This window comes from Eublepharis macularius, chromosome 9, assembly GCF_028583425.1.
Source record: "Eublepharis macularius isolate TG4126 chromosome 9, MPM_Emac_v1.0, whole genome shotgun sequence".
Lineage (NCBI taxonomy): Eukaryota > Metazoa > Chordata > Lepidosauria > Squamata > Eublepharidae > Eublepharis > Eublepharis macularius.
In genome coordinates this window covers 4,732,382-4,760,179 of record NC_072798.1, presented here as the reverse complement: position 1 = coordinate 4,760,179, position 27,798 = coordinate 4,732,382, and the positions used below count along the sequence as shown (strand labels likewise).

At 49.0% G+C, this 27,798-nt stretch overlaps 1 protein-coding gene across 1 annotated transcript; it reads left to right on the top strand.

Moving 5' to 3' along the window:
• On the top strand, window positions 1-26,279 carry GDI2 (GDP dissociation inhibitor 2). Its single transcript, XM_054988190.1, has 11 exons — window positions 1-253; window positions 12,792-12,899; window positions 14,272-14,371; window positions 15,308-15,442; window positions 17,465-17,663; window positions 18,333-18,464; window positions 20,188-20,287; window positions 21,569-21,740; window positions 24,224-24,368; window positions 25,080-25,134; window positions 25,239-26,279. The coding sequence occupies exons 1-11, from the start codon at window positions 209-211 to the stop codon at window positions 25,392-25,394; spliced, it is 1,347 nt and encodes a 448-aa protein (XP_054844165.1). The 5' UTR covers window positions 1-208; the 3' UTR covers window positions 25,395-26,279.
• Window positions 26,280-27,798: the final 1,519 nt, after the last annotated feature.

Genomic DNA, 27,798 nt, shown 5'->3' with positions numbered 1-27,798 from the left:
CGCCCCCCTGGCGCGGTCTCTTCACGGCGGCCGCGGCGCCTCCATTTTCTCCTCCGCCGCTGCCGCCTCCGCCCGCCCGGACGAGCCGCCCCGGCCCCAGCGCCGCCCCGAGCCCGGCCCCGCCCGCCGCCCCAAGGACGACGCGCCCGGCCCGCCCAGGCCCCGCCGCCCCAGCCCCCGCCTCAGCCGCCTCAGCTTCGCCCGCGCCATGAACGAGGAGTACGACGTGATCGTGCTGGGCACCGGCCTGACGGTGAGCGGGGCGGGGCGGGGCGAGGACGCGGCGGGCCCCCTCCCTCCCCCCTCCTCCTCCTCGAGGCCTTTTCAGGGTGGGGCCCTCCCTGACAGGCGCCCCCGCCGCGCCAAGGCTCCCCTCAGCACGCAGCAGCCGCCTCCCCACGCCCCCCGCCGCTGCCTGGGCTTCCCTCCTCGCCGACCCTCTCGCCCCCCCCACAGACGTAAAAATCTGCCCCCCCAAGTGCTCTTCCCCCCCTTCGCCTCATTGCCCTCCAGGACTCCCCCCCCACACATAAGAACTGTAGCCTGTTCTTCCCCCTCCCCCCTCACTGCCCCCCAACGTGTCAGGATTGTGTGCCCCTGCCCCCCCTTCCCGTGGCTCCTTGTCACCCCCCCCCCCAACACATAAGAACCTTTTGCCTCTGGCCCTCCAAGTGCTGTCTGTTCGGTCCCCTCCTTCTTTGCTGCCCCCCAACTCATAACAATGTCTGCCTCTGCCCCCCACTTTCTCATGGCTCCTTGTCATCCGCCCCCAATGCATAGGAACCTTTTGCCTCTGCCCCCCAATGAGCTCTCTGTTCTTTCCCCTCCTGCTTCACTGTCCCCCCCCCACGCATAAGAACTGCCTGTCTCTGCCCCCTGCCTTCCAGTGGTTCCATGTCATAGCCCCCCCCCATGCATAAATCTTTTTTGCCTCTGCCCCCCTCTCAGCTGCTGTCTTTCCCCCTCATTGACTACCCAGGTCAGCTTCTTTGCCCTCCTCCACCTTCCTCCCCCCCCCATCGTCCCCCTCTTTCTCTCAGGGAGGCCTACATCCCCCCTTCCCAGTTTACCTTCACAACAACCCTTTGAGGTGGAAGCGGGAGGGACTGGCCAGGAAACTCAGGTGGTGAAGGGCTTATTTAATGCTGGTTTAAATGTCTTTGGAATGGGCTGTACCGACCCGCACTGTGTAATCTGCCTTGAGTCTCCGTGAAAAAGGCGGACTGTAAATAACGTAAATGAATAAAGTAGTCTAAGCTGGAGCTCTAACCCCAGGGCTGTACTCTGGCAGCCTTGAGCCCTCCCTGTTTGTTCCTCAGAGTAAGCTCCTCCCTCACCTCTGTGGGGTGACAGATTTCTTTACCTTTCTTTAATGGCAGCTCACTTCTCTTAGCTCCAGACTCTTCTCCCCCTTTTCCTCTCACCCGTTCTCTGCCCCCCCCACTCAAATTTTCAGGGCATAAGGATATATTTTTGGTCATCCTCATCCTTGACAGCAGCTGCCAACACATGCCAGGGAATGCCCCAGGGCCCCCGCCACCTTACCCGTTCTGTGCCCTTCTCTTTGCAGGGCTTTCTCTTGCCATCTCCCCCCCCTCCCCCAAATCCCCCTGTTTCCTTTTCCGTCCCTATTTGATAGTTTCAAGTGGGTAGCCATGTTAGTCTGTAATAGATGAGGATGATTTGAGTCCAGTAGCACCTTAAAAAACAACTAGATTTCCAGGGAATGAGCTCGAAATCTAGTTGATCTTTAAGGTGCTGCTGGACCTGAATCTTGCTCATCCTCATTGGTGTTTCTTCTGACTTTCTGTTGTTCCTCTTGCTTCCATTATGCAGCTCACCTGGCTTGCTCAACCCCCCCCCATGCCCTTTTCATTTCCTTCCTTTGCCCTGTCCTGAACGGCATCCTACTCCCCCACCCCATGCTTCTTAAAACCCCTTCCTTGTCCCGAGGGGCCCTTTGTGTCTTTCCTATCACTGTTTCCCCCATTTCTACTTTTGTCATAAAACTACACTTGTGTCGTGCTTGCTTTCTAGGATGGAATGTGTAGTGTTATCCTCTGCAACAGGCCTGTGAAGCTGGCTAGGCTGGATCGCTTATTTTATTTTGCCTTACTTTGTTTAAGATTGCAATAGTCTCACCAGTCTCCAAGAGCAATGCACCAATATAATTCTATGCATTTACTTCTTTTTATACTCTGCCTTACTCTTCAGTGGGGGCCCACAGTAATTTGCAACGTTTTCCTTTCCTCCTTTTTTTCCTCACAACCACCCTCTGAGGTATGCTAGGCTGTGAAAGGGGGACTGTCCCAAAATCACTCCGCAAGCTTCCATGGTTGAGTCAGGATTTGAACCTGAGTCTCTCAGATCATAATTTGGCAGCAGGAGCAGAGCTTTGAATGTGCTGCTTTGTAACCCCTTTTAACCTTGAGTGTATTTGTGCTAGAGCCCATCCTCCCACTCCTTTAGAGTCTGCCTTCGTTCAGAAATGGCAGACATGCCTAGGCTCCCGCTTCTCTGTGGCCTGCCTCCTGGAATCCATTCGGAAATGGCACACGTACCTTCGTGTCCCCAGTCTGACATCCCTCACAGAGCCCTTTGCTGCATCTGAACAGGTGCTTCCGTTGCGCCTGCTTCCCCTTCTAGTTTATCCTCCTTCTCTGTTCATAGTTCCCTGTTTGCAGCCCTTTGGTTTAGCTTCCCAGTACCAGCCTTGCTGCCGGCTTAAAAGCCCCCTTTGCTGCTGCTTGTCTTCGCCCGTCTCCTTCCCACTGCCTCCCTCCTGCTCACTTGAGTGGTTATGTAACCTCTCTTTTTACTGCTTTTCCGTTGCACTGCTTTCTCCCCTTGCCCCAATTCCAGTAGCTTCTTCTCCTTGGTCCCATCCCTTTTGTCTCTGTTGCCAGTTGCTGGTGTCTGATCACCCCACCACCCCCATCTTGCCCTGGCCCCATCTGGTCACGTAAGAGCATCCCTGGCCTATTAGCCAGCTTCCTTGGCTCTCACATCTTATGCGCCTGCCTTTCCTCTTTCTAGTGAAAGCCACTCCCCTATACAGCCTCCATGGCTTGTGCAGTGGATTCTCTTGAGAAGGCACCCTCCTGCTGGTCTCTTACGGCAGTGAATGGGGACCGCTCTTGTGTTCCTTAGCCACGTGAATGCAATGCGTCCTGCCTCCAGCTGTCATCCTTTGGGTGCCCTTCTTTCGTTTCCTCTTACAGTTGCCCTTCTCCGATATCCCTCACATCCCAGGCCTTCCTTTTCCTTTGTGTTTTTGATTCCCCCCCCCCCAATACAGTTTCTTGCTGCCTGCCACCCCACCCTGTTTACCCTTTTGTCACCTCTTACTGTTCTGTTGACAGTTTCAGGTGGGTGGCCATGTTGGTCTGTCGTACAAGAGCCAGATTCTGTTGACACTAAGTCTATGACAGCAGGCGAACAAGCGCCCTGTTTAAATGAAGGGAGGAGCAGAGATTTCCGCAAATATTAACTGCTTATGCCTTCCTCTGTTGCTCCTGTGTCACCTTCAGAGGCCTTGTGTTAGATGATCAGGATTTGTCACTGCCTTCTCGCCTTGATGTCCCAGTTGTGGAACATCATTGATAACGCCTCCCTCAGTGGTGGTATATGAATCTGAACATTTCCTGAAGCTGTTTGTTAGAGGAGTCTTCAGGAAATGAACGTGTTGCAAAACAAAGACTAAGTTGCTGCTGTGGCTTCATGTTCCTGAAAGAAGCTGGCTCTTAGCTGACCTTGGGTCTTCTCTGCCGCGGTGATTTCCTTTATGTAGAGGTGGATGCAGCGCTATTCTAAGGCACCCTAATGTAGCTCTTGTGATATCTGGGGGGGGGGGCGGTGTTTTTCCTGGCAGTCTCTATGAAAATTGGGAAGGGCCTATAGCTCAGTGGTATATGCTTTGCAAAGGGACCAGATTCAACATCCCTTCTTCCCCTTCATCCATGGGCCATCGTCTGATGACTTGGTGTCTGTTTGAATGAATGCGTGTGTGTGTGTAAAAAAAAATGGTAGCCATTGTGAAAAGATTAGTCGCCTGATTCTTCAGCAGCCTTGTGTGTGTTCTGCTCACAAAATGGCTTTCCTCTTTCATTGCTGCATAGAAATTTTATCAATGATAATGTTGCCTTTTAGCTAACAGTGCTGGTAGTAAAGAAACTGATCTTAATGAATGGTGTGTGACAAGTCATAGGAGGAGAGAAGAGGCATTGTTCCGCCCAGGACTCGGGAGAAATAAATATGGCTGAATGAATGCATGCTTCCTGCAGTGGTGGAAACCAGCTCTTTCCTGCTTTTGTTCTCTAAGCTTCATTCGTTCAGAGGGGTAGAGCAGAGATTCCTGCATTTGGACTGCTTTGCATTCCTCCCTGACTTTGGAGGCCCTCGGGTGTAATTCTGCTAAGAGCTGTGTGCATTTTCAGTGTTTTAGTACTTCTGTGGTTAGCTGTTGGATGTGGTAGTGACTAGACTGCCGCTAATAACACATGAAACCTACTCTGGTTGGGCAAATGGTTATAGAATCCATTTTGCCGAGTGCATTAGCATACGCCCATTTTCTGGGGTTCAGGAAGTTGCGACTCGTAGTCTTTGTGAGCAGCTGTCCAAAATAAACAAGTGATACAAGTAAGACTAGACTTGCACTTTCTTCTGCCTGGAATCTGGATTCTTGTGGGCCTGAATTCACAACTTTTGTGAGTGTCATACCCCACAGGCCGTGACTTTCCTGCATTCAAAAGAAACGCTGAGTGAGATTTTAACTAGCAGGTCATTCTTCTAACTGGTAAAATTCTTCCCTGTACTTCCATTGACTGCTTCTTGTCTATCAGAGTTTGGTTTTGAGGCTTCAGCCAGGGCTTAGACTTGTGGCTTTTCAAGAGGTGTAAACACCAAAGACAAAACAGTTCTCCTTGACAAACACTGCATATAAGCAACACAACAGATGTGCTCAAAGGTACATACTGCTGCAGTCAAAGATGCCTTGTGCTAGAAGTTGGCTGAGCACACTCTTGCAGTACAAGTGGTCTGGTACAATTCCGGAATCTCAGTCTTGGCTGCTACTGTAAGAGTTTCCACCTTGCGATTGTGACCCAGCATGGTGTAGTACTTAGGAGTGCTGGTCTAGGCTATGGGAGAGCCAGGTTCGAATTCCTGCTATGCCATGGAAGCTCACTGGATGATCTTGAGCTAGTCATGCTCTGACAGCCTAGCCTACCTCACAGAGTTGGTGCAAAGATAAAATAGAAGAGTGGAGAATGTTATAAGCTGCTTTAGGTCCCTATTGAGGAGAATGGTGGGGTATAAATGAAGTAAGAAAATCAGTGTAGGTGAGAATTTTGACCGCCAGTCTTCCATTCTTTGACTAGGACATGAGGCTGTTTCCGAATAAGGGAGCCAGTCGACTTTTTGAAGTCACTAACAAGCGGTGACGAGGCATAATCTATTTGACTTTTTTGTTCTACAGCACTTCTAAATGATTACTGCTCACCTAGGAGTGCAAGTGAAGGCTTTGAAACTGGATTTTGGAAGTAAACCCCACTCCTTACGCTCCAGTTACGCTCCAGTTACAGTTCTTTTATGAACCAATTCTATAAGTGCCCTCCAGTTATAAATGCCTTTTTTTGCGCTTGAAGCTCCTTTATCTTATTTCCAGGCCTCATTTTAAGAAATCCTTGATGTAGCTGAACAGGATGGAAGGCAATTTGTTTGATGCTACCCAGTGAACAGTGGCTGATTCGGCATCTGAGTCCAGGCTAAAGACCCCTAACAGTCCATTGTGGTGGTGTCCAAAACAGAAAACCTTCCATAGTAACAGTCACTGTGGTTTGAATGCTACTGTTGACTTCAGCGGTCAAGTAGAATGAAGGCTCGGCACTTTCAGTCATTATGGAGTCAGTCCTGTGAGCGAACGTACATTGGCTCAAACTGCAAATGTCTTAAAAATGGCAACGCTGGCGGTAGTTGTGGAGTGATGGTGTGATATCTGGTCTGCAATCAGTGCCTGCTTCCTTCTTGCTAATTTCCTCCTCTGTCATTTCTGGAATCTGTAGAATTTGAGTGCAGCCCTTGAATTCTCTCTCATGCTGGGAGCAAACCACAGCATATGCATGCCGGGCCTTGGCTGGAGAAGCAACTGGTCAGGTTAATGACTGCCAGTCCCTAAGTGAGAATTAGTGCATGTCTCTGTAGAGCTATGCCATCTCTAAGTATATTGCAGGTGTTCTGCCTCATGGGACTGCTTTGTTGATTACCTCAAAATCAGCTGCAGGAAGTAAGGTTAGAACTTCATATTCTCTGACCAATGAGAAATGTGCAACTTGTGCCCTAGGGTGAGGCAGCAAAGGTTGCTGAAGTGCTTTGGAGATCTTGGAAGGAACCGTTAGTGACATTTGAAGTATAATGCTTGGTCAGTGATGTTCAGAAGTTCTGTCCAGTAAGGATTTCTGATGAGGTGGTGTGAGTTCTTAGGCCTTGGCTTTTCACCTGACATCCCTTTGTAATCCAGTAAGGGGAGGTCTTCTCACACTAAGCTTCCTCCGTCTTCAGGTTCCATGGTTGAAACCAGACGACCTTGTTCCTAAGCAAGTTAGCTGGACCACGTACCCCCTTGGTGCCAGAAATGGATTCATAGTCCGTGACACTTTTAACTGTCCTTTTCAATGTTGAGTCTAGCTGTGCTTATTCTTCAGATTGTCACGCCTGCAGCGCTTAATGTCACTCTTGCAGCACTTAACTTGGATGACTGAATATGTAGACTTAAAACAGAAGTAAGTACCAGTGAAGGTGGCTGGCAGGTTTGAGTTTGTCAATTGCAGTAGAAGGAGCTCTTTGCAATGAGTGCAGCAGTCCAGTGCACATGACATTTCTTGATACGCATTTGTTCCAAATTCAAATCCACATTCTGCCATGGATGCTTGCTGGGAGGTCTTGGAGTTAGTTAATGCGCAAACCTAAAACCTTGTTTGACTAGTTTCGACTGTGAGTTTTTCAGATGCAGAGGAGGTGGCCTTGGGCAAAAGCTACAGCTGATGCTTTTGCCGATCTTGTGGCATGGCATAAAAGCAGTTTTGTTTCCAGAACGGGTGTTCTGCCATACACCAGCATAGCCCTTTAGCGGCAGACTTGACCCTTGTAATGCAGTTGGCCTTGTACTGTGGTCTAAAGTTTTCTGCTAGAATTAAAATAGTAAAGAGTCCAGTTGCACCTTTAAGACCAACCAACTTTATTGTAGCATAAACTTTCGAGAGTCACAGCTCACTTCGTCAAATGCATCTGACGAAGAGAGCTGTGACTATGGTTGTTGGGGGTTTTCCGGGCTGTATTGCCGTGGTCTTGGCATTGTAGTTCCTGACGTTTCGCCAGCAGCTGTGGCTGGCATCTTCAGAGGTGTAGCACCAAAAGACAGAGATCTCTCAGTGTCACAGTGTGGAAAAGATGTAGGTCATTTGTATCTACTCAGGAGGGGTGGGGTTGAGCTGAGTCATTCTGTAAGAGTTTCCCAGGGTGTGGAATGCTAATGGCGGGAGGCTTCACTGAATCCTGAGGAGGTTCTTCAGTCCCACTCCGACCCATTGTGAGTGCCATTGGTTCACCGACATATGAATTAGCTAGACATCTGGCAGATCTCCTGCAGGACCACATCGGGAAAACCTCATCTTACATCAAAGATTCAGCAGATTTCATCAACAAAATCAGTTCTCTGAAACTCAATCCACAAGACATACTTGTCAGTTTTGATGTTGTATCCCTGTTTACCAAGGTTCCAGTAAAAGACACTATTGCACTGATTAATCAGATTTTCCCAGAGGATGTAACAGCCTTATTCCATCATTGTCTGACAACCAGTTACTTCCAATGGGACAACGAATTCTATGAACAGATGGATGGGGTGGCCATGGGGAGCCCACTCAGCCCAGTTATAGCAAACTTCTACATGGAACATTTTGAAAAAACAGCTCTAGAATCAGCACCCCACAAACCCAGTGTATGGTTCCGGTTTGTGGATGATACATTCATCATTTGGAGCCATGGGGAGGAAGAATTGGGGGAGTTTTTGAATCATCTCAACAACATCCACCTGAACATACAATTCGCAATGGAGAAAGAAAGTGAGGGAAAACTCTCATTCCTGGATACCTTGGTCATCCGCAAAGCAAACTTTCAGTTAGGTCACAAGGTCTACAGAAAACCAACTCACACTGATCGGTACTTACACAAAAACTCCAATCACCACCCCCGACAGAAAAGAGGCATAATGAAAACATTAGTGGATCGTGCAAGACGGATATGTGAGCCGCGCTTTCTCAATGAGGAAATTAATCATCTAAACCACGCACTTCAGGCAAATGGCTACTCCAGAAATGAAATCCGAAGAGCAATCAAACCCAGGATGAATCAAACAACCAAGGAAAAACAGTCACCTACAGGAAAAGTGTTTTTGCCATATATCAAAGGAATTACTGATCAGATGGGAAAGCTTATGGAAAAGCATAACCTTCAAGCAGTATTCAGACCCACCCGAAAAATACAACAGATGCTACGATCAGCAAAAGACAGCAGAGACCCCCTCACCTCTGCAGGAGTATACCGTATACCCTGCAGCTGTGGACAAGTTTACATCGGGACCACAAAGCGTAGCATCCAGACAAGAATAAAAGAACATGAAAGACACTGCAGACTTGGACAGCCTGAAAAATCAGCAGTGGCTGAACATAGCCTAACTCAAACAGGGCACAGTATCTTATTCCAGGACACCAAAATACTGGACAACACTTCCAACTACTTTGTCAGACTGCACAGGGAAGCCATTGAAATTCACAAGCATAAGCAAAATTTCAACAGGAAAGAAGAAACCTTAAGAATGAACAGAGCATGGGCTCCAGTTCTGAAAAACACCAGGCCAACAAAACACTCCACACCCGACAATAGCCCTGCAGAGAAGATTAGCACATCAAGCACCAATCCATATGCAAAAGAACCTCCTCAGGATTCAGTGAAGCCTCCCGCCATTAGCATTCCACACCCTGGGAAACTCTTACAGAATGACTCAGCTCAACCCCACCCCTCCTGAGTAGATACAAATGACCTACATCTTTTCCACACTGTGACACTGAGAGATCTCTGTCTTTTGGTGCTACACCTCTGAAGATGCCAGCCACAGCTGCTGGCGAAACGTCAGGAACTACAATGCCAAGACCACGGCAATACAGCCCGGAAAACCCCCAACAACCATCGTTCTCCGGCCGTGAAAGCCTTCGACAAGAGCTGTGACTCTTAAAAAATGCTACAATAAAGTTGGTTAGTCTTAAAGGTGCAACTGGACTCTACTATTTTGTTACTACAGATTAACATGGCTAACTCCTCTGGTGCTAGAATTAAACAGCTCTGTCAGCTGGTGCAGTGATGCTCACTGGTGGAGCATCTCCTTGGCATGTATCTCCAGTTAAAAGGATCAGATAGTAGGTAAGTTCTCTATCTGTGGAACTTCTGTCAGTTAAAGTAGACAGTACTGACTAGGGTAGGCCAGCAGTCTGATCCTGTATAATGAATACAGCTTTGTCTGTCTACTAAAATTGTTCCTGTGACACTCACTAACACATTTCCTGTACATGACATTTTCTGCTCAGTGGAGGGAAGATGGAGGCACTGCGGGATCCATCCCTTAATTCCTATTGGGTATTGCTTAGTGAGAATGAAGTTACATCTGGGCAGCTGTGAGGCAGAGTTTGTTTCCAGCTTTCGCTGGATGCCGTTCCTCCAGCCCTGAATTTACACCTCTTTTTAACCTAGTGTTTTTACTTTCCCAGAACTGGTGAGCTGTGGACAGGCTTCACTGGAGCACTTAGAACAGCCCTCAGTCTTACCACTGAGGGTGTCATAAAGCTTTGGTCATTGCTAATAGGTTATTGCTAGTACTAACTTTTTAAAAATTAGTTGGGTTTCTGCTCTGGGTCTGTAGATAAAAAGTGAAAATGTGAACCAAACTGGGTTTGCTTTTATGATCGCTTCCTTCCAGGTGCCCCAAATTTTATTTTTGGCCAATAGAATCATAAGGTTGGAAGGGCACTCTAGGGTCATCTAGTCCAACCCCCTGCACAGTGGAGGAAATTCACAACTATCTCCCCTCCCCACGCCACCAGTGACTCCTGTTCCGTGCCCAGAAGATGGCAAAACACCGTCAGGATCCTTAGCCAGACTGGCCTGGGGGAAATTAAATGCCAGGTAGCCAGACTCTCACCAAGAACGCCATTAAGTACAGTAGGTTGTAGGGTTGATAGTTTGGGGTGTGGGTATTGGATCTTGTTTGTTCAGTGTTCTAAATAAACAAGTGATGGTGGCGTAATATTGTCCTCTTAGTAGTGTGTGTGTGTATTAAACAGAATAGAGCGGCAGCTAGGCCTTCTGCTCCCTGTAATGAAAGTTCACTTACTAATACCCCTATATATAGTCTTCTCATTGCAAGCCTGTTACAATAGTAATACATTAATCTGCTGTCACCTTTTAGGTCAAACAACTTACTTGCCTGTGTCTTTCCTTCCCATCTAAAGCCGTTTGCCTAGAAGAAATGGTCTGTCACTTGCAAGGTGGCCCCCAAGGCAAGTGGCTCGTTGCAAAACTGTGTTAGACCCTGTACGGTGGTCTTCTCTTAGTCACCTAACATCTAAGTGAAACTTCATTATATGATAACTGGGACATATTCGGCACATACTCTGTAAAGCTGACCTAGGCTGCGATGTCCTCACAGCGCACAAATCCAGCAAGCTAACAGATCATGAGCTGCCTTACTTGGCAGAAGAGGCTAGGGAAAATTTGTATACCTTATTTTTTTTTCTTTTTTGAGCAACACTTGATGTAAGCTGTCAGGGCTTTTTTTTCCAGGGGGAACATGGGGGAACGGAGTTCCGGCACCTCTTGAAAATGCTCAGCAATAGTGCTTGAAAATAATATGATTTCAAAGAATCCCGTGTGTTTCTTCCTCATTTCCCTCTTGAGAGTTCCGCCACTTCTTTTCCCAGAAACCCCCCCCCCCTGAGATTTATCATCTTCCACGTGCAGTTTTATAAGTATAATTATACCACAGTATACCGTTTCATATTCCTCTCTGTTGAAGGCCTTGAAGAACCACAACACTTACATGGATATAAGCTAGCACAGTTGAGATATTTTAAATATGCATCTATAGTTTGCTGCATTCCACGGCACAGAAGTACAACTGTAGGATCACCCCTTGTTTACATGCGGTTGGTCACCCGATGACTGCCTAAATCCAAATGCTCCCTCCTTGGTTGTTCAGGTGGAGAGGTTTTAGCTTCATCTAGTACAAGTTGTTCCCAAAAACTTGGAAGACTCAAGGTACTAATGTGGCGGGTCTCTGAAAGCTGGTTTACTTGCTTGAGCAGCATCAGACACATTTCCACATGGTGCCAGAAGTGGATCTATTCTGGTTGTAGCCTTCCTGGAGAAATGTAAAGAAATGGGCTGACACAATGAGTAAACACAATACTCAGTTGCAGCAGTGGCATGTTAGGAAAAATGATCCCTGAAGAAATCTAGATTTTCAGGTTTCGAAGACTGAGCTCTGAACCAGCAAAGAACACGTGGGCAGGAACTTGCGTGCCCAGCATCAGCCAGTGGTATTGCGTGACCGCTTGGATCGTGCTGCATTTAGTTCTTCTTGTGCCATCCGTAGCTGTAGAAACCTAATAGAGGGAATGATGAAAGCCATTTGCTTATGAGCAGTTCCATATCAGCGGAAAACAAAAGATGCTTCAGCTTCACGATTTTTCCTAGTACAACTTCACAAGCACAAACTAAACTTGATTGTCATTAGTGGTGTTGAGTATCCAAGACTGGAAGTGGCTGGACTTTGGGTAGCGGGACACTGAGTGGCCAAGGCAGCTGCTTAGAGAAATGTAGGGCTCTAGGTGAGAAAAGGTCATGAGCTGTTTGGCTCCCTACAGTGCATGCAGCTGGGCTGTGGGTACAACCCCTCCTCCCTCCCGCCCCTTGATCTCTAGGCCTTCTGCTTTAGGCTCTGATTGAAGCTGGAGTTCAGCAGCCAGAGGAAGTGGAAATGACTGGGCTGATTCTGCTTGCCTGCTGAGCCACACCCCTGGTTTGGTCAAGCAAGCGTCTGCAGCGTTGGCAGGCCGGTGTTGGACTCTGACCTGGAATGTCTGGGCAGAACTGCTATCATGGAAAGGTTTCCTCTTCACAGTAACATATGCCACTGTGCGTACTATTGGTCATCAGAGGTGCTAGCCAAAACACTTCTTCCCGCTTGGCAGGTGGACTCGATAAGCGTCGCACGCCTTATATGGCTGCTGCAGTTTCTCACAAGAGGCATTCAATGCTTCAAGCTAGCTCTGCAAAAGCCCCAAGCCAAAGGAGCAAGTTCTGTGGTTTGCTGCTGGTTTGTTTAGTGCCGTGGCTTTAAAGTAGACCTACATTTGTGTTGTTTGCAGATCCGGGAGTTCAGAGCTTGTTAGACTTTCAGTTGGCTTATTGTGGCAGTTTATAGGAAAAACCTCTTGCAGGATACCAGTTTAATACAGGTTGGTTACAGGAAGTTAATGAATAATGTTGGATGCTTTTCTACTACTCGTTTTACTGAGCCCGGACACGGTGTTCATGCTGCCTCCGTCTGCCAACCAGGCTCAGACGGCGCAAGGGGGATTTCCTGCCCCTTCTACAGGTTCTTGTACATGAAGAATGAAGGGTAGTGGGAGGGGACACACCTGGGGTCTTCTGCGGTCTAATGCTGGCTGTTCTTCATGCAGGAATGCATCCTTTCTGGCATCATGTCGGTGAACGGGAAGAAGGTCCTTCACATGGATCGCAATGCATACTATGGGGGTGAAAGTGCATCTATCACACCCCTGGAAGATGTGAGTACTCCCAGGTGCTACGAATGTTTTCTGCTTTCCTTCGTTGGAAACAAAAGTCATCTGCGCCTTCTGTTCTTAGTGGCTCTGTATTTAAGAGGCAGAAGGTGGGCTGCACGTAGCAGCCTCCCGCATGCGAGGGGGGGGTCCTAAGCATGATTTTTTTTATTCTGAATGGCGATAAAATGGGGAAGATCCTGGCTTGAAGCAGCTGCTCCCTGTCTTCTCACTGCTAGTCAGGTTTGACAGTCCTGAGCAGCCTGGACCACTGTGCCTGCAGAGGACAAAGCAGCGCCTGATTCTTGCGCGCACTCGGGTTAGCTAACGGGTCACGGTTTGCGGGGAGCAGCAGCGGCCCAGAACAAGCTGCCAGCTCATTGTCTTGCTGCCTTTAAGAAGGGTGCCCAGCAAATGCCGGCTTCCTTTCTAAGCCAAGTGAGGCTGGGCAGAAGAGGCCCCCTGAAGCAGCAGGCTTCCATGAGAACGCAGCAGGGCTTAGCTGTAAAAGAAATGTCTGGAGGGCTACAGCCAGAAGGAGAGCGGGCTCTTCTCTGGCCTGCTGAGCAAGACCGAAATTGGGTAGCACCGGTACCAGAATCTAAAAACCCATGCAGCAATGTGGGATGCTACTGCAGCAGTACTTTGCATGAGCCACGCTCAAAGATGGGACATGAGTGGAGGGGCAGGCCCTTCCCCATGGGGGTTCTCATCTCCCTCCCCCAAAGTTATAATTCTGTCAAGCCAGTCTAGCCAGTGTGGTGTGACTTAAGCTTGTACCACAGCCTCTCTGTTTATAACCTGTAACAGAGCGGCTCAGAGGCTTTTTTTTCTGGATACACTCAGTCCTCTGAATAGGTGTGTTTCCTTTGAGCAAATCTAGCTAATGGGCAGGATGAAATTGTTCCTAGTTGTGTTGGTTTGTGCAGCCCACAAACCCTAACCGTCTCTTCTGTTTGTAAGCCCTGGGGAGGGTGAGCCGAGAGCAGGATCCGAGCCAGAGGACTACGTTCCCTTTTTTGTTTGGGGCTGTAGCACTTGGCAAGTGCCTTTAGACCCACAGTGGAGAATGATGTAGAATTCTGATTGTGACTTGCTTGAATAGATGTGAAACCAGCATTCTTCTCTGCATGCTCTACAGTATTTGAGCAGCTCTACTGCTAATTTTGCAGTCAGTAGAGAGACAGAGTCTGGGAGCTGTGATGAGCTGCAGTTCTTTTGTGACACCTCTTCATTCTATCAAAGTTCCTGGTCTGGCTGTAGCATTGTGAACAGGGCTTCAGTGTAGAAGGCACAGTTTTCGTAGTCCTGCTAAGAGACCCTCGAGGGTCCACCATCCTCTTTCTGCCCTGACTGCACGACTCCTTTGTCTTTCAAGTTGTACAAAAGGTTTAATCTGCCTGGATCTCCACCAGAGTCAATGGGCCGAGGAAGAGACTGGAACGTGGATCTGATTCCCAAATTCTTGATGGCTAATGGTGAGTGGCTGTACTTTGCTGTCTTCTCCTGAAGGCATGAAGCAGTGGGCCTTCCTTTTCCAAACTCCCCCAGTGTCTGGAAACATGGTTCCCCTCCGCGTGCTTCTCTGCACCCACCTGACAACAGAAGCATCCCTGGGTGATGTCCTGTCCCCTTTGCTGCCTTGCTGGTATCCGGGTGACACGAAGAGCCTGCTTCCAGGCTAGCTGTCACAGGGAGTCAGTCCACAGCACACCTTCTGTTACATGGGTGGCCTCAGCAGCCTGTGAGTGTGAATAACCACCTTTACTCGCCTGTCTTGGAGGGAATATATAATTCAGCCCCATTTTCACTGCTCTTTCGGTACGTGAAAAATTTGCCTTGTTGACTGTCTCCTAGTATTTGAGTATGTATCTGGATTGCATCTTGTCCAGCTCTGAAGAGGTTTAGGCCTACCCAGAAGTCCAGCTTGCCATTGCCAAGGCCACCTTCATTTGCTACGGTGGCTAACTTGCCCCAGTCATGTCCACCAGTTCCCTTCTCTATACACTGATGCTTCTGGAAACATATTGAATGCCAGTCATTTCTAGATAGCTTAAGTCCATCTTGCTTTTCTAGTTGGCTCTTACAAGATATATTTAATCAAGTTTAAATCACATGTAAAGGCTGAATTGTGTACAGATTGGCCACATTGAGATATTTTCTACTGTGCAATGATTAATACTGCGGATGACCTCTCAGAATCAAATGCCATTCCTACACTTTAAAATATCAAGTGCAGTACGATAACGCAGTATTCCTCCCACTGTCCCTGGAGACGCTCCTATAATATATTTAATTCGGCTGTGCAGGAGACTTTCCTCGTGGGTTTCAAACTGCCCCTGGTGGTGCCCTCCAGTTAGTTCAGAGGTAGGTATCCTTCCTGTAGGTTCACACGAAATTTCTCTCGTTTCCAGGCCAGCTGGTAAAGATGTTGCTCTACACAGAAGTTACTCGCTACTTGGACTTCAAAGTGATCGAAGGCAGTTTTGTCTACAAGGGAGGGAAGATTTACAAAGTCCCTTCAACTGAGGCAGAAGCCCTGGCCTCCAGTAAGCAGATGCTTTCTCTGTGTCACAGTTCTAGTGTCGTTAAGATGTGAAACACCAAAACTTGACCAGGTCCTGGGGAGTGTTTTCAGAGGTGCAGGAGATGTGTGGAGGCCACTCCTCATGTCATTCAGGTGTAGCATGAAGATGAGTCTGGGAAAAATTCTAAATCTCTTCTTGCGTTCCACTTCCTGAATTGATAATTACCATGTTGAATGGCTTTTTTCTCTTGTTGGGCTGAGAGCTTTGATATGATAATCTTTTGTAGAAAAGCAAATCCGTAACAGGTAAGCTTTAATAATAATAGTAATAGTAATAATAACAACAAAAATAATAACATTCCATTTCTATACCACCCTTCAGGACAACTTAATGCCCACTCAGAGCGGTTTGCAAAGTGTGTCATTATTATCCTCAAGATAATCACCCTGTGAGGTAGGTGGGGCTGAGAGAGCTCTGGGAGAGCTGTGGCTGACCCAAGGTCACCCAGCTGGCTTCAGGCGGAAGAGTGGGGAATCAGACCTGGTTCTCCAGATTAGAGTCCTGCCGCTCTTAAACACTGCACCAAACTGGCTTCGCGATGTAATATTTTGTATCTTAGCTGTATGAAAGTCAGTGTGCTTTCAGCCATTCTTGTATGAAGAGAACTGATACTCCCTTTGTGACTAACTAAGGCATATTTCACAGTTCAAAGGCTTTTTTATTGCATTTTAAAAGACTGTTTGCATTTGGCTGTAATATGTAATTTGTGGCGATCCAACCATCCTGTCAGGTAGCTCTCCTCTGCTCGTGGGTCCTCCCCCAGTGGAAGAGCCACTTAATTTGGAGGAAGGCTTCAAACTTTAGCCGAAAGGAAAGGCGAGGAATAAATATTTTAATAAACTGACTGTGGAGTGGTAACATGGAGATAGGTTGCACCCTGTATTGCAATTCTGAAAAAATGTTTCCTTCAATAAGCATGAATAGCAGCTGTTTCACAGGTAATTTTAAAACTTACCGTAAATGTTTGAAACTGTAAAAAAATTCTGTTAAACAGTCTGTGACACAAAGTAGGACAATACTTCATTACACATAAAAAAAAAAAACTTAATGGAGCAATACATTTCTGATGGGCCATTGCCCTCTGTTTGTGGCATATCCTATACTGCCCCATATGGTTAGGTTGTATATCTTTTTCAGGATGTGTTCACAAACCATCTTGAAAAGCTGTTGCCGGGTCATGAAAACTTGAAAAATTATCTTAATCTTATATTCCTCCCTGAGCCTGCTTCCGGGGAGGGCGGAATATAAATACGATAAAAAAAAAAGATCTTGCTAAATATATAAGAACAAACGGGGGACACAGATAAAATTGCAGAGGCATTTAATTTTGCCCCTCCCACTGTGTTTTTCTCTTCTCTGAAAGCTCCCATAGCCTCTCCCCTTTTCCAGCCTCCTCCTCTCTTTCACACCACCCAGCCAACCTATATTTTCCCTCCACCATCTTGATTTCCCCTCCTTTCTCATGGCAGCCTCTGCCTGGGAAAACTAGGGCCCAGTTGTGTGATACCAGCCTCCAGGCTGGGAGCGTTTACATAGTGATGAAGAACCAACAAGGACTTGTGAGGGGGTGGTGGTGGTGGTGTGCACATGCACACACACGGTATCACCTCTTCAGTTCTTTGAGGGAACTTCATATGTGAAGATCTGAGAAGGTTGCTTGCATAAGCTATGGCCCACCCACGTGCACATTCTTAAACTGGAAGAATGATGGAATTGATGATCTGGGACTGTCTGATAAGAAGGCAGCTGTTAAGAGGACTGGCTAAATTAGGAATGCTGTTTAGCGCGTCACATCTTGATCAACGGCAGTTTTTGTGAATGGAAGTTAAAAGCCTTTATAGTGCAAATGCATTGGAGTCCTGCATGTCCAATTGTCGGTATTTTGAGCTGGTACGCGAGGACAGGGAGCTCAGTCACTTGCGACAGCCCAGCTGTGTCTTTGCTTCTGAACCGTTCGTATCTGACGGTTTCCGGTCCTTGCAGGTCTGATGGGCTTGTTTGAGAAACGGCGCTTCAGGAAGTTCCTGGTGTACGTCGCCAACTGTGATGAGAACGACGCCCGTACTTTCGAAGGGGTTGATCCCAAGAAGAACACCATGCGAGACCTGTACAAGAAGTTTGACTTGGGCCAGGATGTGATCGACTTCACGGGCCATGCTCTTGCCCTGTATAGGACCGATGAGTAAGTGGCAGCTCTTCCTGATGCCCCAGGGAGCTTGTCCGTGTGTGCCAAGACTGGCAAAAGTGAGACGGAACGTGCAGGAGGCGAAGGCCACAGCAGGGCAAGCCACCAGTGGGCTCCGTCGCTAACAGAAGCAAGTCTTGGAGACCTCCTAACAGTTTGTTCCAGGCTGCTGCCACAGCCGTTCAGATAGCCTGCAGATTTATTTGGGGAGCACACAGTCTCTTACGTTGTGTGGTTTGTTACCCTCAATTATCCCCTTCCCGCTTTTAATCTTCATAAATGCGGAGTAGTTTGAATGGAGTTGGTTTCAGAAATGCTAGGTACAGTATGTAATGTAACCAATTGCAGAGAATCGCAAGAAGAGAGAGCAATCGAGAACAATAATTGGGACAGCCTAATGAAATAAACACAACAATTGCAAATAAGAATATTTTTGCAATTGTTACAAGCGTTTATTTCTTTAGGTTGTCCCGATTATTGTTCTCTATTGCTAGGTACAGTATATAAGGCAGGCAAGCGGCCCTCGAGGGAAAGGTCTGTGTGAAGGAGGTCTGCTCTCCAAGCAGGGGAAGCCTTTGGGAAGGGCCAAAGACTGGCAGAGCAAGGGGTTTGGGCATCCGCTGTTCCTTTACCACTTTGCTTATCAGCTTGTTCCCCTTTTCTCAGCTACCTAGACCAGCCTTGCCTGGAAACCATCAACCGGATCAAGCTGTACAGCGACTCTCTAGCTCGATATGGCAAAAGCCCTTACCTGTACCCTCTCTATGGGCTGGGGGAGCTGCCCCAAGGATTTGCAAGGTGAGAGAACTTCCTCCGCTGGGTTCCCAAAGAGCGGCTTGCTCATGCGACACTTGGGAGGGCCAAGAATCGCCTCAAGGGGGAAGCCATGTGCCTGTCTGGAGGGAAGTGGTGGTTTTGTGGGTGAAACCCATCCCTTGCTGCCATGCTCGGCACCTTTCCTGGTTCCCCCGTGGGGGGTTGGGCACTGCAGGCCAGCACAAGATGTAGCTAGCCTGCCGTGCAGGGCAGCCCTGTAAAGCTAGCTGGTTTTTTTTTTTACAATGGGTACCTTGCCTAACAAGCCAGAGGGTTCTTGAGACAGCCGTTGATTGATTGATTGATTGATTGATTGATTGATTGATTGATTGATTGATTGATTGATTGATTGATTGATTGATTGATTGAGTCATTTTTGTTAAGCCGCCTTTGCAAGGAATCTGCCAGAAAGGGCTTATAAAATACAATAGAAACAAAGCATAGGAAGTTACCAACTGAAACCTAGCTGCAGCATGAAAACCTTTTCAGTGAGTGTTAAAAATAAAATACAGACTGGAAAATTGCCAAAACTCTGGATTGGCAAAATGACTCCATTCTGTGCCCCTGAGAGTGAGTGAACGGGGCCTGGCCTTCAACCCTTGTGCCGGAGTGGTTTGGAGGAGGAAAGGAAGTGCTGTGCGCAGCCAGGGGGACTGAGAAGCCCTCTTGAATGAGGAGAGGGGGTGAATTGAGGGTTTTTTTGTATGTGAGATCGAGGAGTTGCATAGCTCAAGTGTTCATGGGGAGGGAGGGGCCTCTGCTTTGTGTGCAGAAGGTCCCAGGTTCAGTCCGCGGCATCTCCAGTTAAAAGCCCCCGTCAGTGGGTGATGTGAAAGACCCCGCAGAGCCACTGCCAGCCTGAGTACGCAGCACTGACCTCGAGGGACCCCGAGTCTGCTTCAGCATAAGGCAGCCTCACACTCTCCCCCCCCCACCTGAGAGAGCTGCGTGGGGCTGAAGGCCTCACTCCGCCCAGTGGCTTGGCTTCCTTCTCCGCAGCAAACTAGAATCCACTCTGGGAACTCGCTTGCTTTCCATTTCAGTAAGGCAGTGTGCGTGGAATCCAGTGGGATTCCTTCAACTGGGATTCCTTCGACTGACTTTGGCTCCGGGGTGCCCCTCATCCCGGAAATGCCAGACGCCCCCGGGCAAGAACCTGGGGGTTGGCGGGAATGGAGGAGCAAAAAGCTTTGCCCTGGAAGTTATGCTGGTAGGTAGGAATGACGGCGGCAGCTTCTGGGAGAGCCAGGCTGTCGGCCTTCTGGCCTGTGGGGGTCAAAATTCAAAGCCCCGTTCAAAGCACCCTGAAGCTAGTTGCCCTCAGACTAACCTGTCTTACAGAGCGGTTCAGCTAAAATGGGGCAGGGGGGGGGTCATGTCACGGAAGGCCAGGAAAGTGTGCTAGACCCATCCTAGTCGTATGGAGGTGCTTGGAGCCATTTGTATCAACCCTCTTGTGTGCCAACTGAGCACGTGGGGTGTAGGGGCTAGAGTGTAGGACTAGAATCTGAGAGCCCCACGCTCAGATCTCCGCTCTGCCCCATACGCTTGCTGGGTGACCTTGGGCTGTTCAACACACTCTGCCTAACTTGCCCCACAGGATAAAATGGAAGCGGGACGCATGATACTCGTCAGTAGCTTTGGATCCCCACTGGGGGAAACGGGGTATAAACACACCTGAATAAACCCTTGTTCTTGTGGGCAGGCTAAGTGCCATCTATGGAGGCACCTACATGCTGAACAAGCCCATTGAAGAGATCGTTATAGAAAATGGCCGAGTGGTTGGAGTGAAATCGGAAGGGGAGGTACAGTAAAGCATGGTTTTGCCCAGGTTTGCAGCCGTGACGTCTACTGCTAAGGCAGCTTGGAAAACGGGTTGAGCACAAAGAAGCCCTCTGTGGTTGCCTGAAATGCCCTTGGCCGCATTTCTTTCCTGGCTCTGCTTTTGAGCTACCTGGGAACCTTAGACTGGCAGGCCCTTGAGTTAAATGCCTGATCCAGCGAGAGAGCCAAAAGTCCTTTGGGGCACCTGAAGACCTCAGTGTGGCCTCAAACTTCCAGCGGACCTGGTATCTGCTCTGGAACTTCCTCTGTCGGGTTCTTCTTGGAGGAAAGTGACCTTAAGTGACATCCTGTACCTGCAGCTGTCCCCCTCTCCCCGGTATGCCGGTGCATATTGCTGGCTGCCAGTACTGTACCTGACTTCCTGCCAGAAGATCAGGATGTGAAACTAAATAGAACCTGACTGAGAGGTGTCAGGAAAGTAAAGCAGCAGCCTGAGCAAAGAAGCCATGTTTGTCCTTCAGAGGTGTGCCCAGAGTGGTTTTCTCAAACGGCACACCTCCCGGTCTCCCTCGTGCTTGCCAAAGTGGTGCGCTTGGTGAATTGCCTCCTTCAGCCCACAGAACAGAAAGCAACCCTCAGTGTTCTTTTCAATTTAAAGAATGCGTACTTCACTTCTCTGTGATCCAGAGGAGTTAGCCGTGTTAGTCTGCAGTAGCAAAATAGCAACGAATCCGGTAGCACCTTTAAGACTAATCAACTTTATTGTAGCATTAGCTTTTGAGAGCCACAGCTCTCTTCGTCAGATGCATTGACAGCTTTCAAGAAGCACAGCTCTCTTCATCAGATGCATGGTCAGCTTTCGAGAAGCACAGCTCTCTTCATCAGATGCATCTGACGAAGAGAGCTGTGCTTCTCAAAAGCTGACCATGCATCTGACGACGGGATGCATGGTCATATTTGTGACATCAGCCTGAGGGAGAGTTCTGATGAACTCAAAATCTTGCACAGTGCTTAGTGCCATTTGGCATGACCCCAATGAAAGGTATCGCATGGATTTTGTTTTCCAGCGCTCACAGCTTGGGGTTTTGAACTCATTTTCCCTCTCAGCTTGATGTGCTTCATTGCCAGACTGCTGTGGGCAATATTTGATCTCCAGCGTTGGAATTAAGTTCACGGGCCACCTGTTCACTCTGCCACTTTCATTCTTATTGCTGTTTCCTGATGTCCAGTCACAATTTGTGTGTGAGCATCACAGCCCCTGCCCTTCTAAAGCCTTGTCTTCTTTCCTCCTCCCTTGCCAGATTGCTCGCTGCAAGCAGCTCATCTGTGACCCCAGTTACGTCACAGACAAAGTAAAGAAAGTTGGCAAGGTGATCCGGGTCATCTGTGTCCTGAGCCACCCGATCAAGAACACAAACGATGCCAACTCATGCCAGATCATCATTCCCCAGAACCAAGTGAACAGGAAGTCGGGTAAGTCTGGTGCAGGGATCTGTGGCCCCAGGCAGCCTGCACAGCCTCGGCTCTTTTCAAGGTTGCAGGTGAGGCTTCAGTGAGCGCAGTGGTTTTAGAGGGGCTGCCTTGTGGGCTTGGGGATAAAGCAGTGGAGGGAGGGCCTCCCTCCATTAGCATTCCACACCCTGGGAAACTTACAGGATGACTCAGCCCAAACCCACCTTCCTGAGTAGATATAAATTACCTGCCAACACCTTTTCCACACTGTGACACTGAGAGATCTCTGTCTTTTGGTGCTACACCTCTGAAGATGCCAGCCACAGCTGCTGGCGAAACGTCAGGAACTACAATGCCAAGACCACAGCTATACAGTCCGGAAAATCCACAACAACCATCGGAGGGCATCATGTTTGTCTGTTGCTGCCACAGCAAGCAGGAGCCTGCTGACATTATAAAAACTGTTTTATTCAAGCATCATTTTTTTGTGGGCTAGAATCCACTTTGTCTTATGGCAGCTCCCAAACTCGGCTGTAGTGAACGGAAGCTGTTGCTTGAATAAGCTTCTGTTGGTGTTTGGATAAAACTGCAGCCATTGCTAGTCCAGAAGCACAATAACAACATTTGATTTATATGCCTCCCTTCAGGACAACTTAACGCCCACACAGAGTGGTTTACAAAATATGTTGTTGTTATCCCCACAACAAACCCCCCTGTGAGGTGAGTGGGGCTGAGAGAGTTCTGAAAGAGCTGTGACTGGCCCAAGGTCACCCAGCTGGCTTCACGTGGAGGAGTAGGGAATCAAACCTGGCTCTCCGGATTAGAGTCCTGCTGCTCTTAACCACTACACCAAACTGGCTCTCACCAAACAACTCTCACCTCAGGACATGTTGGCGCTCCGTAGGCATTGGGTAACCTCCCCCACAGGTGCTTTAATTTGATTGGCCAAGCTGGTCCAAATGCCACAGAGACCTTCAAAATCCTAGCAAGTACCCAAGCACAGGGCTCTAGCCCCTTGCAGTATTTCCACGGATAATGAGAGGACTCTGCAAACAGTGTCATGTGCTTGAGCCACTAGGCCTGTATGGAATCCTGGATTCGTTGTTACCCACTGTGGTGTGGTAAATGGCTTCCAGCCTCTGAATTGTTCACATCCTAGGAAAAGAGCTCTTGCATCCGAGGAAGGAGCTTTGTGGCTCTTCAGACTTCTGGCCTTCTTGGTGCTGCTTCATCTCTTCCTCCCCGCCCCCAGCCAAAGAAAGCTGATGGTCTCTTCACGTGAAAGAGGCCGGATCCTGCCAGCTGCTTCCGTTTGGACTGCTTGTTGCGAGCGTGTGTTGCATTGGTCAGCGCAGAGCCGCCCTCTGGTGGGCCCTCCTCGTGAGGTTGGCCCCGGCTTCCTTTCCTGTGGCGTTCAGCGCCACGCACTGGCTTTCATCTTGCCTTCGCTCCAGGCCCCACCCCCGCAGCCTCGGAGCCTGTGTCTCAGACGGACTGCAGCGCGTTCTGCTCATTCGTGATCCGGAGCCTAAGCCAGGTTGACGGCCTGGAAATGGAGAAGGCAACGTGTTGGCCAAGCTGCTTTAAAGAAAAAAATTAGACGTCTTTATAGCAGAGAGACTCAGTAGCCACGTGTGGCTTTTTGACATCCCACCTGTGTCTCTTCTGAGCACTTTTTTCCCAGTGTGGCAAATGCTCCATGCGTCAGGAAAGTGGGCAGGCCCTTGCCCAGTGTGGCTGGCAGGTGGGTCCCACCTTTGAGCAGCCACCACCAGAGGAACAGGTCAGTTGCGAGCTTCCTTGCAGTGCAGGCCTCTTGCCAGGTGGTGGAAGTAAATGAGGCTCTTTTGGTTGAGGGTGGTGGCGCATGTGGCTCTCCATGAGGAGGGCTGCTGGCTTATAGCCTTCCTTTCCCCAGATGGCTCAAGGCAGCTCTCAAATAAAACCCAGCGGTATCCATATCTAAGAGTCTCTCTCCACAAGACGCCTTGGCACATGCTCGTCAAGTGCAGGGAGATGGGAAGCATAGTTTAAAAGGACTGAGCCGGCGGAGATTGCTCCTCAGAGGGTTTGTTAATTTCATCTTTGCCTCTGGGAAGGCTCTGTCAATTTCACCTCTCCAGTCTAAAACTCTGTGGGATGGCAACCAGAGGGGAGTGAGGAATGGAAATGGGCTGGAGCTGCCTTCCAGAGCTAGGCTTGGGCATGAAGGGGTTATAATGGGCTGAAGTTTCCCTTCTGGCATTTCACAGCCTGTTCTTCACACAGCTCCAGTGTATAGCAAAGCCTTTGCCCTGCCACTGGCTCGTGTCTTTTTAAACCACCCTTCCCGGTTATCATTCCATCTCCCAACACATGCTCTTCACATGTCAGATGTCTCGTGTAGAGAGAGACTCTTAAAACTCCAAATAATAAAACAATGCCTGATCCCACGGCAACCATAATGCTGTGAATCAAATGGAGAACTCTAATGGAGTTAACTTTGGTGCTTTGATGTGTTTCAGACATCTATGTCTGCATGATCTCATCTGCGCACAATGTGGCAGCGCAAGGGAAGTACATCGCCATTGTGAGCACTACGGTGGAGACGAACGACCCAGAGAAGGAGATCAAGCCTGCCTTGGAGCTCCTGGAGCCCATTGAGCAGAAGTAAGTGTGTGCCGAGTCCCACAGAGCAGTGGCTTTCCCCTCATCAACACCCTTGATCAGCCTGGCCTCAGATGCAGGGCTGGGGGGGTAGGTGGGCACTGACTGGATCTGGCCACGTACGCTCTATGGCACCAAGTCTCGCCATTTACTTTAGGCTGCTTCTGTTCCAATTGTGTCCCTTCCTCCCAAGGAGTGGGGGGGGGCAGTTAGATAGGCCTCCCCTCCCCTCTTCAGGCTACGCAAGGCAGGAAGTTGAAGCTCCCCAGTCCTGCTTGAACCACTTTGCCATACTGACCCTATTAAGGCCCCGATGAGGTATGATGGTGGAGGGCTTCATAATATGGAGATCTTCCTGGTGTAGGAAAATGTATGTGGAGCGATCCTGGACTGCTTCTGCCTCATCGACATAGGACTGATCCCTCTGGCCTGGTATTGTCTGCTCTGACTGGCAGCTGCAGTTCTCCAGGCCCCCTGCCCGTGATCATTTATGTTCAGCTACCAGGGAGTGAACCCTTGTCTGTGTGGACCTTGAGCTCTGCCTCGGAACATGTGCCCCCTATCATGGGCAAAGCAAATGGACCATGCGCTGTAGGGAGGAAATCTCCTGTGAAGTTATGCTACCTCAGGGTAGACTTGTGTACAATAGATGATGCCTAACGCACACTTTTGGATCTTCAACACTCCTTAAAATATTTTCTCCCTCCCTTCTAGGTTTGTTAGCGTCTGTGACCTCTTCGCCCCCACGGACCTGGGCAGAGAGAGCCAGGTTTGTATGAACGATTGAGAAGCTGCTGGGAGCATTTCTGGGCAGGGTGTTGCTGGAAGTAGCTCTAGAGAGTCAACCTCTCTGGCTGCTTCTTCTTCTTCTAGATCTTTATCTCCCGCACTTACGATGCAACCACCCACTTTGAGACGACGTGTGACGACATCAAAGATATTTACAAGCGGATGATGGGTGCAGACTTCGACTTCGAAGAGATGAAGCGGAAGAAGAACGACATCTACGGCGAGGAGGAGCAGCAGTAGCAGAGTTGCCGAAGTCTTCATTCGAGATCTCGATCGGCTGGTGGGGTGTGTGCACAGAGGAACTGAAACGAGCACCGTATGAAATTCAATATTGTAAGGCCTGCTTTTGTAATCCTATCTCCGAGACTGAAAAGAGTCCTGCACTGGCAAAATGCTCCCCCTTCCCTTTGGATGTAATCATGTGTCAATCCTTTCAAACCAGGCTGCTGTGTCGAAATTGGCAGATACTGACACGCTTTGATCGAACGGTCCCTGTGTGCAAGGATCAGCAGCCGTTACCACCCCTCTTGCTGATCTCGATGCTGGGGTATAAGCTGCAAATGACTTGAACACCTGTGTCGCCTCCTGTAACCCCCTTCTCCCGTCAGTCTCTGCTTCTGTCCAAGCAGTAGGCACACCCCTCCCCCACCATGTGTGTCTGAACCCTTGCACCCTCCAACAGGGGGGCCTCATCCCAAGCAGCCTTTTCCCATCTGGTCTTAACTTCATGGCAAGCTGTTATTATGGCCAAAATCCACAGCAACCGTAGCCACGTGGCAGGGCTTCTGCGTAGAGCCCTCCTGCCTTTCCCTGCCCTCTCCCCCTCCCCACTAAAAAGCTTCTCAAAACTGTTTACATCTGCTGGGACACAACCTCTGCCTCAAGGCTCTCTTTGTGTTTTAAAAAGCGATACTAATAAATTGGTGCAAGAACAAAACTCCAAAGCAGGCCCAGGTGTGTATGTCTGTGTTTGCAAGTATTCCCCCCCCCTCCTGTACCGTGTGTGGCTTCTCAGGTGGACCAAACTGCACTGCAGTATTGATTTGACGGAGCCTGGGCTTTTTGTCTGGGAAAGGCTCCAGATGACTTCTGTACTGCCAAGTAAAGCCAACTTTCTGGAAACAAGTTCCGTGCTGTAGTCTGTTTCACTCCGAACGCATCTGGAATGCTTGCGTTGCTTTCTTGGTGAGGGAGGAGGGGGCTGAGCCAAGGCTGCCGTCGGGCCGTCCATCGGTCAGCTGCCTCGAAGGGCTCAGCTGCTGCCTTTCGTTCTTCTCAAGCTGGGTTGTGCTCTTGGACCCTCATAGACTAATGCAAACAGTCAAGCTGATTCTGATGAATACGGGAAGTGGCAAGAAAAGGAGGGCCGCACTAAGCATGGAGCAAAAAACAAAGCGTTGGTACAGTGGGAGAATTACTATAATTCAGTTCAATTACTTTACTTCAGCTTTATCAGGGGATCTGTAAAAGAGAGTCTGAACAGCTCCCACAGCAACAGCGTTTGAGCCCAATGAATTGGGGAAGAGGCCTGTACTTGGGGCAGACAGGCTTGCTGGAGTGTTGCTGTTTCCTCCTGTGATCATTGAGTACTTGTCCTGGATCCTGTCCCTAGACAATTCCAGTGGGCGTCTCAGAACGGGTTGGGGGCAAAACAGCCCTGCTGAACTGCTAGCTGCCACAGCCTGGCATTTGTACCTCTCCGACTTGAAGTCAAAACTGCTGGGCACTGCCTGCTGGCATGGCGGGGTCCCCCTTGACCTGAAGGCCAGTCACATCAATCCTGTCGGTCCAGGAAGAGGCGCAAGCGGAGATACCCAGCAGGAGCTTAACTTAGCTACGTGGTGCAACTTAATTCCTTGACGGCCGCTTTGTGCCAGCCTTCTCAATAGAGTTGGAACCAAAAGGACTCAGAAGCCCGCATGCAGCTCTGCCCACTGCCACCTCCCTGGCCAAGACAGTCCCCCCCCACACACACACACAATGTATTTTTAGCAGAGTTCAGATGTTGCTTTAAATGTTCTAAGTCAGGCAGCCTGGGAAACAGGCTGGGAACCAACCAGTGGCCTGAGCTGAAAAGCTGCCCATGGCACTGAGTGAGCATCTGGCCTCTCAGGGTACAGCTGCTGGGGTGCACCCGATTCCCTGGACTGTCTGGTTACCCTGAGGTTAAAACTTTATTGTGCCTAGCAGACTCCCCCCACCCTCCAAACACACACAAATGAAGCTCTGGAGAAAGGAAATGGCATGCTAGCATTCAATCTTCCCAGCTGTCTGCCTGAGCGGCTGCAAGTGGAATTGAGGTCCTGGTGACAACTGAATGCTCAATGATACACCTAATTTTCAAGCCAAAGCCACTAATGAGCAATATACCGGTAATTAGAATACAGGTACTCATATCTGTTCCTTATCCACTCCTAAGCAACCTGCCCTTGACTTTGTTGAAGTGCATTCAGTTTCACACCATTGCAGAACTTGGAGGGGGCATCAGTTTGGCATGGCTGGTTTCAGAATCGGGGTTTCCAGGTTTTGCCTGGGATAGGTGAATTCTTCAGCTGTTCCCTAATTCAGTAAATGGTGATTTTTGGTTTGGTTTGGTTTGAAAGCGCTCAGGCTTATGTCTCTCCTTGACAATGGATGACCAAAA